A 17,448-nucleotide genomic window follows, 5' to 3' on the forward strand; every position below is an offset into this window, starting at 1 on the left:
GTTATCTCCAATCGTTATTATTTACGTCCTTGACATTATTGTTACATGCGGTCACACAGTGTCCTTGATATTCATTTTACCGTATGCCATTTACTGTGTCCTAGACATTCTTGTTACCGTATGCCATTTACTGTGTCCTAGACATTCACGTTACCGTATGCCATTTACTGTGTCCTAGACATTCATGTGACCGTACGCCATTTACTGTGTCCTAGACATTCTTGTTACCGTATGCCATTAACTGTGTCCTAGACATTCTTGTTACCGTATGCCAATTACTGTGTCCTAGACATTCTTGTTACCGTATGCCATTTACTGTGTCCTAGACATTCATGTTACCGTATGCCATTTACTGTGTCCTAGACATTCATGTGACCGTACGCCATTTACTGTGTCCTAGACATTCATGTGACCGGACGCCATTTACTGTGTCCTAGACATTCTTGTTACCGTATGCCATTTTCTGTGTCCTAGACATTCTTGTTACCGTATGCCATTTTCTGTGTCCTAGACATTCTTGTTACCGTATGCCATTTACTGTGTCCTAGACATTCATGTTACCGTATGCCATTTAATGTGTCCTAGATATTCTTGCTCCTGTCATAGATTATGCCCTCGACCTCTTGTAAGTTCCTGCCATACACTATGCCCTAGACAATCTTGTCAGTTCCTGTCATATAGTATGCCCCAGACATTCATGTTCTAAAATACTATTGTTATGTTAAGTCTTTTTAGTATTTGCTGCCATATTATTTTAGTTGACATTCCTGTTAGCTGTGTTCATCATAACATGACAAGACTATATCGTTATCTCCTATAGTGATAACGTGTCCCATATATTCTTGTTATCTCCAGGTGGTATACATGTCGTAGACCTTCTTGTTACCAGCAATGTAAGGGCAGCGTTTATGGCTTTTCTATTAGTTCATATGTTTATCCATATGTCCGTCTTCCATCGTGCGTCCAATTAACATCATTGTTCCCACCAGGATTACACCCTATTTTTTCAAGATGTTGGAATCTGATTTTCAATATGGCCGCCACGGCAGCCGGGACGGGAATACCTCACTTCTTTTCAATAACCAACACCTTGGATGCAGATAAATTAGGGAGTGAGGGGGACTACTTCCTGATGTAATAGAGGTAGTTTTCTTAGAATTATACACATGGATAACTGTTGTTTGATAATTCCTTCGAATACCCTACCTCTATTACATCATAGCCAGTATACACATACGTCTGGGATCTCGCAGTATGTCTCAAACGGTCAAGATGGTAGGCCTTGGGGACTTACCACGACCACTATGGTGAACAGTGCGTGGAGCACGAGCCTTGTCCCGAGGTATAGGTATGGACATCGACATACCCTCAAATGACGTTGTCGTTGTCCCCTGAACTGGTGGGAGGATCCATGACCTATCAACCTCATGGGAAGAGCTATCGTAATCCGTATGATATGAACGAGATCTATTATCTACCCGAAAGGTAACCTTTTTCAGTTCCGATATCTCGTGCGACATCGAAGCAATTCATTGGTCAAACAGCTGTCATAAACGTGGTGTTGGACGCCTGCATGGATTTGGAGAATTGATTTGGGTTAGAAGAAAGAGTAGGCATCGGGTGAGACAGAGGCCCTTGTGTCATCTTCTTGTTGCCGAAGTACCTGTCGGTGGCTGTGCCGAATCGAGCGACACTCTATCATCACTGATCAGTTTAAACTGTGATTTAGTAGACGATTAGTTGACGATCTGGTCTCCTTTGACAACTTTGATTTGGAGAAGTTCGATGCAACCTGGAGTTGGGTGCCAAATGAAAATCTCACTCGAGGAGTGCACTCAATATTGCTGCACTTATTGCACATAGGATGACGGTCCTCGATGACTTGATCGAGACCGCACCCCGCGCATACTCCAGACAACGATGGTGGGGGAGATTTCGTTCCCCATAATACGCCCAACTCACTACATGAGCTGTCGATCTTCTATACTCCCCGTGTAGGTACTGCTAGTCTCAGTGCCTCTGTCAGTCTTGATATATGATCTTCGAACTTGCAGTGTCATTACGCAAACCAAAAATGTGTTGGAACATAATGAAAACTGTTGATGTTTACTTCAGCACACAGAAGAAAAAAATGAGGTATTCCCGTCCCGCTCTTACGCAAAAAACAGGAAGTGTAAGGGGTACCCCAAGACTATGGTAAATAGCTGACAGTGAACAGGACGTCTGTTGAAAACCTAAACGAATTTTTAGTGTATAGCCCAAATAGGGAATTTATGGCTATGATGTAATAAAACGTAGGGTATTCGAAGGAATTATGGTTATTCAATGTATTTGATACGGTTATGATAGTTGTGTTTTGGACCTTACATTTGCACTGTTTTAGCCGAATGAGGTTTTGACAACGTTTGTATTTGTTTTTGTTAAATCCTGTTTTCAATCCATTGTTGCTAGTTCCAATCATTGAACCATGGCCTAGCTGGTCGTGCTTATGGGCGCATGTTATAACATTTCCCATACATCTGTGCTTGCTTCAGGCAAAATGTCAAGGAAGTTACTTTTTAGCTGCTGCTGTTGACATCATGAGTAGTATAGTCTCAGTCCGCAGAAACCTTTTTTGGTTGATCCGGTTGATCCAGGCGGATCCGAAGTTGATTGGCTGATCCAAGTCACGTGATCAGATAGGATGACTCATGCATCAACAGCGCGTTGGGAAAGGGGGGTGGGGGGGGGGGTGAAAGGTGTGTGTTTATAAGGCAGAAAAGAATTCATAAGAAAACAAAAGTAAAGGGTTATGAATAGAGCTCTTTGTATAGCGTGCTGCCCTAAATAGACAGACCGTACCCGTCAGCCCAGTTTGAATTGAGCGCGCTTGACAACTCACGTGGCCTCGTCGTTTCAAATAACCCGCGCTCGCTAGATCGTGCGACCTGGTTTGATGAATACAGGGTGTGTGTTGAAAGTACATCATACCACAACAGAGACGGTTTGCATAGTTGATGTTTCAATGCTAGCGTTTCCTTTTAACGCGATGACAAATAAGCCGTACGGTTTGAGTTTTAACCGTGTAACATGATGTGCACAGTTTTACTTCAGAACGTGCTATTTTGAAAATAGATAGAAAACTTATAAGTACCAAGACAATCCAGTGATCAACAGCATGAGCAGTGATCTGTGCAACTAGGAACCGATGGCACGTGTCATCCGAGTCAGCGAGACTGACCAACCGATCCCCGTCATTCGCCGATAAGCATGGGTTACTGAAGGTCGATTCAATAACCCGGACCTTCACGGGTGTAGTATGACGAAGACTATATACTAATATGCAAAAAAACTGAGAAAAAACAAACAATTCATTCGTATCATTTATTGATTCGAGTCAATCGGTTCCATACAAAGCCGTGATATACGAATGGACAATAGTATTCACTCTGGAACATTATTTAGTCACTCATATACACATGCTGCTGCTGCTGCTCGAAGGCCCTATTGTTTAAACAGCGAGTCCATGTTTTGAAACACATTTCGCACTGTTGAATGTCTCCTTTCCTACGCTGTTTTAAAGTTGAATGGTTGTCTATAGTCTATGCTTTATCCATTGCTTGTAACGATTTCCGTCCAGGAGGTCCCAGTTTCACAATTCCTCTCACGTAGAGGGAAATTCGGCGTTTCTTATCATTCAAACGCCTCAGTTTACGAGGTGTTTTCAAAATATGAATCAAACTAGACGCGTGGCGTTGACTGGGCATTCTCTTCTGACTGTTAGACTGATATAGTAGTGATGGGTATTTATGCCTAATCGTTCTGCTCACGATCATCATCATCCTCCTCGTCAGCACCGTCGTTATCCTCTGCAACGCTATCAGATTCAGTCTCACTTTCTATTTCCGGCATATCCATCATAGGCAGGATCTCTTTCATCTTGGGTTTTAGGAGGAGTTTGATTTTATTTTTGAGAACGGATTGTTCCGTGGAAGGATTCGTGTCTCCCAGGTTGTATAGCATGTTTTGAAACAGAGGTGCCTCTTTAAAGTACGTGGTATATTCCATCGCATAGTTGAGAGTACTACGCACTAGATCCTCCCACCTCAGTTTCAATCTTCTCTCAATCCATTCTTGCGTTCGTCCCTGTCGCTTGTACTGTTTTTTCTGCAGTTTCATCTTGTCATGAAACGTATCGTACACCTGCTTCCAGATGCGTTGTAAGCCTACATTTTGCCACCTCTCGGCTTCCATATTTGTGAATGTTGACTTCCCACGTGGAGGTTTGATGGCAAGACCACTGCCTTTCTGGGAAGAGGCTAGGTCGTCAAAGTCACTGTCATCGTCATCACTCTCGAGTCTGGCATGCTTTCTCTTAGGTTGAAGGCTATTGGCCGGACACCAGTGTTTGATATGTTGCTGTAGATCGTGCATGTTATATATCAGCACCCCGCAATCTGCGCAAACCGTGGCCATAGTCGATGATGTCTCACTACTCGTGTCTGAATCGGTTTCAGTTGGAGTGAGCGGATGTTGGGGCAATCTCTCTTCTTGTGTCAGAGGACTATCCAGAGATTCTGTTGTAGTCAACTTCTCCCTACGCAGATCAGGTTCAGACTGTGCTGTTGTTCTCCTGTTTTCCTCATTTATGAGGTTAACATGCAGTCGATCCTTATCTTTGGTGGTAGGTTTTAGATCGATGGTGAGTTGTCCATAGGGTGTTTCAGCAACCTTTTCATACATAGCCATAAAGTGATCCATATGTTCGGGGAAAATTCTGCGAGCGAAGAGTTTGATTTGCTGTTTATCTATGGGGGAATGAAACAGGGTGACATAATGCGCGTTCAAAGCAATGTCTCTCGATTCCTTACCTCTCGGAAACAGATTTTGTATCAAGAGAAAGATCAATACATTCTTGTGATGTGAGGTTTGAGTAAACAGCCGCGAAATACGCTTGTCGTGCTTTGCTTCGGCCAGGAAATCATCCAGGACCAACACGTTCTGTTGACGAGCATCAAAGTAATCCTCGTCCTCGTAAGATATCGTAGGGAATTCCTTTTACAAAGGTCAGCTGAGGCAGCTGCTCACCGAGGTCATGATATAATGGCTGCCATTGAGTATAACACCAAACGATGCGGGTAGGTTGGGGTTGGATCAGGCCATGCCGGAGTACATGAGAGGTAAACACAGACTTTCCACAACCACTGGGTCCCACAACGAGCGCATTTGAGGTAATCAGGAACTTGAATTGTTCTCGAAGATCAGATATACATGGTAAATGAGGCAGCCACGAGTGGACTTGCGATGGCGGCGGCGGCGGCGGATGTGCTTGTAACGGTGGGTTGGCTTGACGCAGCGGCGGCGGTGGGTGGACTTGCGGCGGCGGCGGCGGCGTTAGCGGGTGGGCTTGTAATGACGGTTGGATTTGCGGCGGCGGCGGCGGCGGCGGCGGTAACGGATGGGCTTGCGGCGGCGGCGTTAGCGGGTGGGCTTGTAATGGCAAGTGGACTTGCGGCGGCGGGTGGGCTTGTAACGGCGGCGGTATGCTATGTTTATTTCTTCTGTGTCGTAACATGACATCTCTCCTTGAAAACATTTTTTCACAGTCCGGACAGGTGGCAACCCCCATGGTGATCCAATACGGTTTGCGATTAGAGGGTATGAAGCTTTCTTTTATACCCTTGACTCTGTTGACGCTTCAAGGGAGCAAGTGCCCGTTCCACCACAGCCTTCACCTCCGACACATGTTGTATTTTCACGGGTTGGGGGGTTGTCTTCGATCCCTGTTTGGTTGTCATCGTTTTCATTTTAGGTGTTACCTGTCTCTTCTTTGTCTTCAGCGTCGACTTCTTGGCTGCTTGTGGTTTCTTTCTCTGTTGTGATTTTCACAACGTAGTCTTCCTAAATATATCTCTAGGGTCAAGTCTAAGCTCTGATGCTTTCTTCATGTTGTACACGTCCAATCCGTTTGCTGGCGAGAGTAAAACTGTTTGTCGGGCTACACTACTGTAGAGTTTATACTGTCTTACACGTCAGGGAATCTTGGAAGACACTCTTTTCTTCACAGTACACTTGTGAGTATGTTAAAAGGGCGATTATAGAGACATGGTTCTAACTATCTACTTTGAAAATAGCACGTTCTGAAGTAAAACTGTGCACATCATGTTACACGGTTAAAACTCAAACCGCACGGTTTATTTATCATCGCGTTAAAAAGAAAAGCTAGCATTGAAACATCAACTATGCAAGTCGGGACAGACCTGAATGAGTGAACGCCCTCTATACAAATGGTTCACAATAGTACGCAGCGCGGGTGATTCGAAATCCGGCTGCATTCAGCGTTATAGTCAATGCAGGGTGACATGACTACCTCGTTCTTGCGCGCTAAATGTAAACTATACTGCAAGCTAACTGATTGTGTAGTCTTATCTATTTTGTCTATATTTTTTTCTATACAGGTTGTCTAACATTCATAGTGTACAACTTGTAGACCGTACAAGATGAATTTGATCCAGATAGACGTACATTTTTTATTCCTACATTAGTAAGTCCCCATGGACTCCAGTGTGGTGATCTACTTTCAGTGGCTGGCGATCTATAGATCATTTTTATCTTGTATTGTTACGTATGAAGTTATATTTAAATGATTATCAGCTAGTTTTAAATAAAATCTGTGATAAATCTAGTTATTTTACTGTCCTTCGAAGACAGGTTTTTATGGTCTAAATATATGTATTTTGAATATAGTACTTTTTCTCGTCACGATATGGCTGAAATAATGCCGATGTGACGATAAATTTTAACTCACTCACTCACCCATTATTCCTACATTATCCGGCGTATATCATGTTGACACAACCCGTCTCTATTGTGGCATGATGAACTTTCAACACACACCCTGTATTCATCAAACCAGGTCGCACGCTCTAGCGAGCGCGGGTTATTTGAAACGACGAGGCCACGTGAGTTGTCAAGCGCGCTCAATTCAAACTGGGCTGACGGGTACGGTCTGTCTATTTAGGGCAGCACGCTATACAAAGAGCTCTATTCATAACCCTTTACTTTTGTTTTCTTATGAATTCTTTTCTGCCTTATAAACACACACCTTTCACCCCCCTCCCCCCCCCCCACCCCGCCCCTTTCCCGACGCGCTGTTGATGCATGAGTCATCCTATCTGATCACGTGACTTGGATCAGCCAATCAACTTCGGATCCGCCTGGATCAACCAAAAAAGGTTTCTGCGGACTGAGACTATACTACTATCATGTTACAAACATTTTTTTAGTTTCACTTTCAATGTCGCTGATGCAGGAAATTCAGAAGTTGGTGGACAAGGCAATGCAGAGGAGGGCAGAGGTGGCACTTACTACTTCAGTGACAAATCGTTGTGGCAATTACGAAGACACGTATACATACAGCAGGGTAGGCTTGATTCATTGATCTCAGAATGTAAAATGTAAATGTACTTCATATAAAATAGTGTTTAATGTTATGTTATTGAAAATAGCAACACGATATTTGGTCATTCGTCTGATCAATATTCTATCATCACAAATATATGGACGAACCCCATACCTGGTAACAGGAGACGGAGCGACACGCCCTAAAAGAGGGGTGGTGTGACAATTCAATTAAAATGACAATATCGTATGTGACCACCATTTGCTTTGATACAGGCAAGGCAGCGGCGGTACATATGAGACACCAGATGATTCAAATTAGCTTGGGGAACGTTGCTCTAAATGTCAACCAAATATTGACCCAATGCAACTGAGCTGACGTTACCGACTGGTTCTGGTCTTGTAGGCGTCCGTCCATCTCATCCCAGATATGTTTTAACTGGTAGACGTCTAGAGAAACAGCCGGCCATGACAGTAAAGCAATGTTATGCTGCCTAAAAAGTGTTAGAACACGCGCAACGTGTGGACGGGCGTTATCCTGCTAAACGCGACGTCCCTGCATTTACACAAAGGGTAGAACATGATTTCGATCGATATCGTCCCGGTAGAGTACACGATTCAAATTGCAAATAAAATAATTACTTGTGTTCGCCCATGAGCCTCCCCATACCATTACACTTCCACCCCAAATTGACAACGTTGAGTGAAGCAATCGTCGCCAAAACATCCTGGACGCCTACAGACACTTGCACGACCATTAGAGTTGACCAGATGCAAACCTGGAATCATACGAGAACAGTATACTGTCCCAGTGTCTGTCTTCTGAACAACAGATGCTGTCCACACCAAGCCAGGCGTGCTTGACGTTGACATGAAAGCAGAAAGGGCGTATCGCTGGACGTCGGTGCCGGAAGTTGTGCTCCTTCAACCGGTTGGGTTCTGCCGCTTATTTGGCTTAACCCAGGTCCTAGCTGTTAATGTGGCAGTTTGGTATCAATTCCATAGATGCACCAATTGAATATGATCTTGTTGACGTGTTGTCAAGTGGCAAGTAAAGAGTGTTGCCCTGTTGTAGATAAAGTCTCCAAAGAGATGATATTGTGTTTCAATAAACATTAAAATGTCTGGCAGCTTCGTGTTGCGCCATCCTGTTTGCAGCATACCCACGGCGCGTAGATGCTGATTTCCAGCAAGCCGTGGTATTGCTTTAGCGTTATTTAGAGTTAAACGAAAGTTTGCTACGAGCACAGATTGCCATACAATCATTCTGTGCTGTTCACATTCCACAACACGTGTGTGAGAATTATGCTCCCAACAAATACGCATCTAAATTGTAAATCACGACCTTTAGGTCGAGGAGATGTCTTTCTTATTCTGTGTTGAAAGATGCATTATTTAATTTCAGAATAACTTTGAATAGATAAAGCAGTTTCCGTTAGATATATTTTGCCATTCAAGTGAATGTAAATAACAACAATGGCGTACACAAGAGGTGGTACTGCACTCAGACAAAAGCAATGATGGTAATAGTTGGAGTGAATGTGGTTTTACGCCGCTTTTCACAATATACCAGCAATATCACGGCGGGATACACCGGAAATGAGCTTCACACATTGTACCCATGTCGGGAATGGAACCCGGGTCTTCGGCGTGACGAGCGAACGTTTTAACCACTAGCCTACCCGACCGCCGAATTGTAATAGTTGGAGGGAGTGTAGCTACTACATGCAGTCATTGGCATTGTTGTCTACAATTCGGGGGACTGTTGGGAGTGCTAGGTGTAGTTATTGGGATTGGAGCTGTTAGATGGAGAGTCTGTTAGTGCTTCATTATATTGTGGGGAGTGGGGGTGTTAGATGGAGAGTCTGTTAGTGCTTTATTATATTATGGGGAGTGGAGCTGTTAGATGGAGAGTCTGTTAGTGCTTCATTATATTATGGGGAGTGGAGGTGTTAGATGGAGAGTCTGTTAGTGCTTTATTATATTATGGGGAGTGGAGCTGTTAGATGGAGAGTCTGTTAGTGCTTCATTATTTTATGGGGAGTGGAGGTGTTAGATGGAGAGTCTGTTAGTGCTTCATTATTTTATGGGAAGTGAAGCTGTTAGATTAAGGGTCTGTTGATGCTGGGAATAAACAACTGTGTCTATTCTGAATCCTTCACAGATGCCCAATATATTCCTTGGCAAGTGGTCTCCCCGGGAAATGAGTGAGGACGTCACGGACAGTTGTCTCAGCTGCCATATGTCATTTGAGACCTGCGCTAGTCCCAAAATTCACTGTGCCACATGTGGATTGGTAGGTATATGTATATACCAAGAAAAAAGTTAAGAACCCGAGGAATTATACTGAATTATCCCCTTTCGCAAATTTCTTGATGAATATGTCAAGAATTGTGTTCCGTCGAAATGATAGTGACATCACATCGCATCACGACATACGCATGCTGCATACCACCCATGCATTTTTCAAAATGCAGTACCTGTACAAGGCAATTGTGGGTATTTAATGTCACTGTCTTGCATTGTTGATGCATTATCTGTTAACATGGCACGAGGAAGGCTATCAGAGGCACAAAGATGGCGTATTGTTGGTATTCATTCGACAAGACGTCAACTAGGGTACGAAAATGCGGCCAAACCAATGTTGTACGGGACTTCCCAGGGTCAGGAAGACGTCGCATGACGTCAAGGCGTAAGGACATGGCCCTGCTTCGGCTTATACGTCGTCAACCTTTTGCAACATCTCCTGTTCTGAAGAGCCAATGGTTGACGAATGTCAACCAGAACAGTTAGGTATCGACTGACATCGGTGGGTATGATGTCCAGGAGGGTAATCAAGCGTCCCTCACTTGCCGATCATCATCGGAGAATTTGTTTTGCATGGTGTTTGGCCAGGAAAGCTTCGGATCTGAGGACTCGGCGAAGAGTCCATTGGTCTGATGTGAGCAGGTTCCTGCTCCAAGCCACGGGTTGCCAATATAGGTTTGGAGGCAAACAGATATGGCCTTATCTTCCCGAGGCAAGTGAGTTAACTGACTATAAAAGTCCAGTCCAACTAGGGTGGAAACTCGACTTTTAAAGTCAGTTAACTCTCTTGCCTCGGGAAGATAATCCGGCCTACACACCCAGGAACCTAAGACCTACAACCACGACTGGTTAGCTGGATTTTGTCACCATCCATGGAATCCTCAATTGTGATAGGAAAATACCTGCAAACAGTTGTTGTGACATATTTTGGCAGCCATCCACTCACCCGACAATGCTTGGTCATATCGTTCCCGAGCAGTAACAGCTTTCTCCAGAATTACGCTGTGTCGATACTGCCGTGGCTGACAGGAGTCCTGTCCTGAACCCGCTGGAGCATATTTTGGGCACCTTTGGGCGATGAGTTCAGGCACAGGACCCATCGGTTAACACACTGGCCCAATTGGAGGCAATTGTTCATTGGAAATGGCTGTAGTTGCCAATTACTGGAGTGATAAGAAGGCTGGAATCTCTCATCCGGGCACGTGGCAGGTTTACCCGCTACTGATGATCTGTGTTATGAATGTCGTCTTTAGACTGAAAATGACAGTTTTCATCATCAATCATGATGTGGAATTGTGTTCCTTACTCAGACCACCATACTTATTGTGGCTACTTTTTTTGGCACAAATTAAATACATGCCTCTGAGGTTTTGATAGAATCATGGCTAAAATCTCAAAACAGGATATGTTTCTCATTGTGAGAGGTGTCTTTTTTGCAAACCACATTCGTTTTTCCGAGGTTGTGTTATCGGTGTTTCATTGAAAAAGCTCGTAGAACCAGTCATTGTAAATTATACAGGGGGTGGTTAACTTATTTTCTTTGTGTATAGTTCAAGCAGAAGCCAGTTGATCATTAGCTTTTTGTGAAACCTAGTTGTAAAAGTCAATTGTTATACAGGACGAGCTCACAATATCTGTTCTACCAAGCAACGTCTTACTACTCAACTAAATCATCCCAAACAAGTTTAAACACGGTAAAACCACTACCCCGAACAGCTAGTGCAACAGACAATACGGACCATCACCAAGAAAACCCAGAGACTCTTAAAGAAACAGGCCAACATTGATGTAGTTTTCAAGAGAAGTAGCATCATACAGAACACCATCAAAGCCACAGGAAATTACCATCCAGTCAACAGCAAGCAGTGTACCACATTGGTGAAACATCAAGGTCCCCCCAAACCCGAATGAAAGAACATCAAAGCTCAGTTTCCAATTTTGACTCTAAGTCAGCACTATCAGACCATAACTGCAACAACCACAGCCACAGCATCCATTGGAACAAAATCAAAGCCCTTACATACAACCTTAAAGACGCCAAAAACAGAAAACGCCAAGAAACTATGAACATCAAAAGAGTCCAACCACCAATCAGCCGTGATCTAGGATACTATATACCCGCTGCGTACTATCAAGTCATCCAAGACTCCAATCAGTCATAATCCTTTTGTTTATACTACTGGCTCCACCCGTTTTAATATGTTTGCCTCATATCACCCGTCCACATCCCAATCTACTTAACTGTATGAAGTTGTTCAAGTGAATAACAACGATCACATCTTGAATCCAAGGTACACAACACCGCTCTGCACTTGTACCAGAATAGATGAGCATCCAAAGGAAACTGGTTGGTGCCACAATCTAGACATCGTAATGGGGAATCCTTTTCCCAATGTTGTTCCCTCCAGGAAGCAGATGAATTATTAATAATATGATGAATTAACTGTGAAAAACTCACAAATAAATTACAATGAGAAGATCAATCACATCTGGAATCCAAGGTACACAACACCGCTCTGCACTTGTACCAGGATTATAATTTCCCAATATGAACCACTGACAATGCAGTTTCGCCATGCATACTGGAATGAAACATACAGTTTAATTAGTGAACGCATGACACTATTTGTGTGATTCATATATGATGCTAAACAAAGCAGGTGAACAATATATATCGTCACTAACAAGGAACGAGAATGAATGTTAGCCAGCTGTATCTGCTGTAGAATGAATGTTAGCCAGCTGTATCTGCTGTAGAGGGAATGTTAGCCAGCTGTATCTGCTGTAGAGGGACTCCTTCCATCTGGCACATTCTCCCTACTTGGCTTACCAATTGTAAAAACAACAGTAGATAGTCGAGATAAACTGAACAAAAATAAAAGTTAAAGCAAAAGTGTTTTTAATGATCTATAAAAAACAGTTGTCAGGTGGATTAAGAAACAGAAATGCAAAAGTGTTTTTTGTTATGAACAGTCAAAGGGATACTTCCCTATTTATATTACTTTTCATTTCTAATATTAGATACCAGATTCAATGGAAAGAATAAAAACCTTATCAAAGTTATAATTCATGAAAGGTTAGTTTGTTGTCTCAGTAAAGCAAGTACCGGGTAATTAAAAATAAAAATATAATCTCTCGTAAATTGTTCTCAGTACAGTTCACAATGGACCTGTTATTGCGTTACAAACTGTTATTTGTTGCAGGTGGTATGTGAGCGGTGTACACGGAAACAGTGTGTGCCATATCAACAACACGCAGACTGCAGCGTGTGTCTGGAGTGTGACAACATCCTTACAGACAAATCTTCCCAAGGAGTAATCACATGAACTGCACAACCTTTGGTCACAATGTGATTACTTTTAGTTTTCATATCATATTCTCAGGATCCATCGGTCTGACCTATGATAGGTAGAGCCGTGGCTGAACCGCTATTCTAAGATGCTTCGCTAAAACATCAAGGCACTGACTTTACTTTACTTTATCCTCCGATAGTACACTTTTGGCGTTACGTCAAAATGGACTGACGTCATGACACTGTTCCAATTAACTCCACGCGATCTGACTATCCTTTGTAACATCATTCCTTCATTTCTGTCAAGCAAGATGGCGCATCCACATCGGCTTTTGGTGAAATAGTTTCTTTAAAATTCATTATGATCTGGGAAGAAATGTGACACATTTGAACCAGTGTGTCCTTGCTACCAATTGACTTCTCATTTCCAATATCAGAATGCCATGTGTGCTCAGAGAGAAAACGCGACATCATTAGCTCATTAGGCTTGTTGTAAATGTATCTCAATAGAAACAAGTGCAAAAGTGAGCGAGGCTCACTAATACCTCCGACCCGCCTAGTGTGTCAGTAGTTACAAATTGAATAGCTAGGATAGGGTTAGGGTTTGAAAAATTCATAAAAAATGGAAAATTAATAAAAAGATGTTTTTTCTTTTGACTGCACCCCTTCATATGACACAGATTATATGTACTAAGTTTGAGATGAATCCCCTGAATAGTTTCAGAGAAATCGCGCGAACAAAGTTTTCGGACGGACAGAACCTTGGTATAACTATATACCCCCGACATTTTGTCGGGGGTATAACTAATACCTTCGAACTACCAATCAGATGTCAACATGATAAAGGTGAAGCTGATCCCTCCCACCGCTAAACCTGCCCTACTGCAGTCTGCCACTTGCCACTTCCACACACACATCCACCGCTACCCTGCCTTACAGCAGTCTGTACCTTGCCACTTCCACACACACATCCACAGCTACCCTGCCCTACAGCAGTCTGCAACTTGCCACTTACATACACACATCCACCGCTACCCTGCCTTACAGCAGTCTGTAACTTGCCACTTACACACACACATCCACCGCTACCCTGCCCTACTGCAGTCTGTAACTTGCCACTTACACACACACATCCACCGCTACCCTGCCTTACAGCAGTCTGTACCTTGCCACTTCCACACACACATCCACAGCTACCCTGCCCTACAGCAGTCTGCAACTTGCCACTTACATACACACATCCACCGCTACCCTGCCTTACAGCAGTCTGTAACTTGCCACTTACACACACACATCCACCGCTACCCTGCCCTACTGCAGTCTGTAGCTTGCCACTTAAACACATACATCCACCTCTACCCTGCCTTACTGCAGTCTGCCACTTTGCCACTTACACACACACATCCACAGCTACCCTGCCTTACAGCAGTCTGTAACTTGCCACTTACACACACATCCACCTCTACCCTGCCTTACAGCAGTCTGTAGCTTGCCACTTACACACACACATCCACCGCTACCCTGCCCTACTGCAGTCTGCCACTTGCCACTTACACACACACATCCACAGCTACCCTGCCTTACAGCAGTCTGTAACTTGCCACTTACACATACATCCACCTCTACACTGCCTTACAGCAGTCTGTCGCTTGCCACTTCCACACACACATCCACCGCTACCCGGCCTTACTGGAGTCTGTAACCTACGACTTATACACACATCCACCGCTACCCTGCCTTACAGCAGTCTGTAACTTGCCACTTACACACACATCCACCTCTACCCTGCCCGACTGCAGTCTGTAACTTGCCACTTACACACACACACATCCACCGCTACCCTGCCCTACTGCAGTCTGTAACTTGCCACTTACACACACACATCCACAGCTACCCTGCCTTACAGCAGTCTGTAGCTTGCCACTTCCACACACACATCCACCGCTACCCTGCCTTACAGCAGTCTGTAACTTGCCACTTACACACACATTCACCGCTACCCTGCCTTACTGCAGTCTGTAACTTGCCATTTACACACACGAACACACACACACACACATCCACTGCTACCTTGCCTTACAGCAGTCTGTAACTTGCCATTTACACACACACACACACACACACACACATCCACTGCTACCTTGCTTTACAGCAGTCTGTAACTTGCCATTTACACACACACACACACACACACACATCCACCTCTACCCTGCCCTACTGCAGTCTGTAGCTTGCCACTTACACACACACATCCACCGCTACCCTGCCTTACAGCAGTCTGTAGCTTGCCATTTACACACACACATCCACAGCTACCCTGCCTTACAGCAGTCTGTAACTTGCCACTTACACATACATCCACCTCTACACTGCCTTACAGCAGTCTGTCGCTTACCACTTCCACACACACATCCACCGCTACCCGGCCTTACAGGAGTCTGTAACCTACGACTTATACACACATCCACCGCTACCCTGCCTTACTGCAGTCTGTAACTTGCCACTTACACACACATCCACCTCTACCCTGCCCTACTGCAGTCTGTAACTTGCTACTTACACACACACATCCACCTCTACCCTGCCCTACTGCAGTCTGTAACCTGCCACTTACACACACATCCACCGCTACCCTGCTGTACAGCAGTCTGTAGCTTGCCACTTCCACACACACATCCACCTCTACCCTGCCCTACTGCAGTCTGTAACTTGCCACTTACACACACACATCCACCGCTACCCTGCCTTACAGCAGTCTGTAACTTGCCACTTACACACACACATCCACCGCTACCCTGCCTTACAGCAGTCTGTAACTTGCCACTTACACACACACATCCACCTCTACCCTGCCCTACTGCAGTCTGTAACTTGCCACTTACACACACACATCCACCGCTACCCTGCCTTACAGCAGTCTGTAGCTTGCCACTTCCACACACACATCCACCTCTACCCTGCCCTACTGCACTCTGTACCTTGCCACTTACACACACACATCCACCGCTTCCCTGCCTTACAGCAGTCTGTAACTTGCCACTGACACACACACACATCCTACACTACCTTGCCTTACAGCAGTCTGTAGCTTGCCACTTACACACACACATCCACAGCTACCCTGCCTTACAGCACTCTGTACCTTGCCACTTACACACACACATCCACTGCTACCCTGCCTTACAGCAGTCTGTAGGTTGCCACTTACACACACACATTCACCGCTACCCTGCCCTACTGCAATCTGTAACTTACCACTTACACACACACATCCACCTCTACCATGCCTTACATCAGTCTGTACCTTGCCACTTACACACACACATCCACCGCTAGCCTGCCTTACTGCAGTCTGTAACTTGCCACTTACACACACACATCCACCGCTAGCCTGCCTTACTGCAGTCTGTACCTTGCCATTTACATACATATCCACCGCTACCCTGCCTTACAGCAGTCTGTACCTTGCCACTTGCACACACACATCGACCGCTACCCTGCCTTACTGCAGTCTGTAACTTGCCGTAGATAGCTTACTTGGAAATTTGTTTACTATATGAGGGCAAGTTATCGAACAGAAAGGGGGAAGGAAAAAGAATTGGAGAGGGAGAAATATGGTTTAACTGAACGAGGGCAGTTCACCCAGCGTTATGTCCGGAGACAAAGTTAGAAGGTCATGTCGACGCTTTAAAGGAGGAAACTGTTGTTACCCAGTTATCCTGTGACCTGTGATATATAAGTTTGGAACAATGTGAAATGGAATTCATTGGGAATGTGATGTCAAGAAATCTGATGTGACTATTATCTATATTGCACATTTGCCATATTGCTTGGCCTAAATATATGTGTATGAGTGCCTTGCCCAGTAACTGAGAATTGTTATATGCTCATCTTTGTTTTAATTATTAAATCTAGCTTTAAACTCCAGAGATTGTTGTGTGATTCTTGTAATTGTTATTTGTGGTATTAGCGGGAACCCCTGCCGTTCATACCACACGTAACAAATGGGGGCTCGTCGATTTATGAACCTATTTAAATCATAAGGGATTAAAGTGTAAGTGGGAAGCATATTTGTATTATTTACTCCCCTTCTATAATCATTAATCAAAAAGAAAAGTCCTGAAGATCACAACAATCTTGTTTTTTTTATGTTGTTTTATATATCATGTCAGTAGCATCATGAGTTTTATACCTAGTGAGTTTATGCAACCAGCAACTCAAACCAAATTTAAAACCTTGTCAAAGGCAGAGCTTACGCAAGTAGCTGAGCTTCACGACATTAGAATAGATGAGACAGCTAAACAAGAGTGAGTGAGTGAGTTAATGCTTTACGGCAATATTTCAGCCATATCGTGACGAGGCTAAAAAAGATGTCATTCAAAAAGTATTGTGGGGAGAATTTGTTTGCAAAAACTTAGTTCAGGAGAATAACACATTGGATGTATTTGAGAGTGATAAAGTTGCTAAGA

General features: G+C 44.1%; 1 protein-coding gene across 4 annotated transcripts in view; it reads left to right on the forward strand.

Annotated features, from left to right (window-relative positions):
* LOC139472964 (FYVE, RhoGEF and PH domain-containing protein 1-like) overlaps positions 1-14,135 on the forward strand; it is a 49,078-nt gene extending 34,943 nt beyond the window's left edge. For all 4 annotated transcript variants that reach the window (XM_071255447.1, XM_071255449.1, XM_071255446.1 and 1 more), the window contains 3 exons: positions 7,292-7,402; positions 9,545-9,676; positions 12,891-14,135. In XM_071255447.1, the coding sequence (XP_071111548.1) occupies positions 7,292-7,402; positions 9,545-9,676; positions 12,891-13,013 (366 nt within the window). In that variant the 3' untranslated portion in view covers positions 13,014-14,135. The remainder of the gene's footprint in view (positions 1-7,291; positions 7,403-9,544; positions 9,677-12,890) is intronic.
* The last annotated feature ends 3,313 nt before the right edge of the window (positions 14,136-17,448 follow it).

The sequence above is a fragment of the Haliotis cracherodii genome, unplaced genomic scaffold (assembly GCF_022045235.1).
Source record: "Haliotis cracherodii isolate W230 unplaced genomic scaffold, xgHalCrac1.p SCAF_26, whole genome shotgun sequence".
NCBI classification, from domain to species: Eukaryota; Metazoa; Mollusca; class Gastropoda; order Lepetellida; family Haliotidae; genus Haliotis; species Haliotis cracherodii.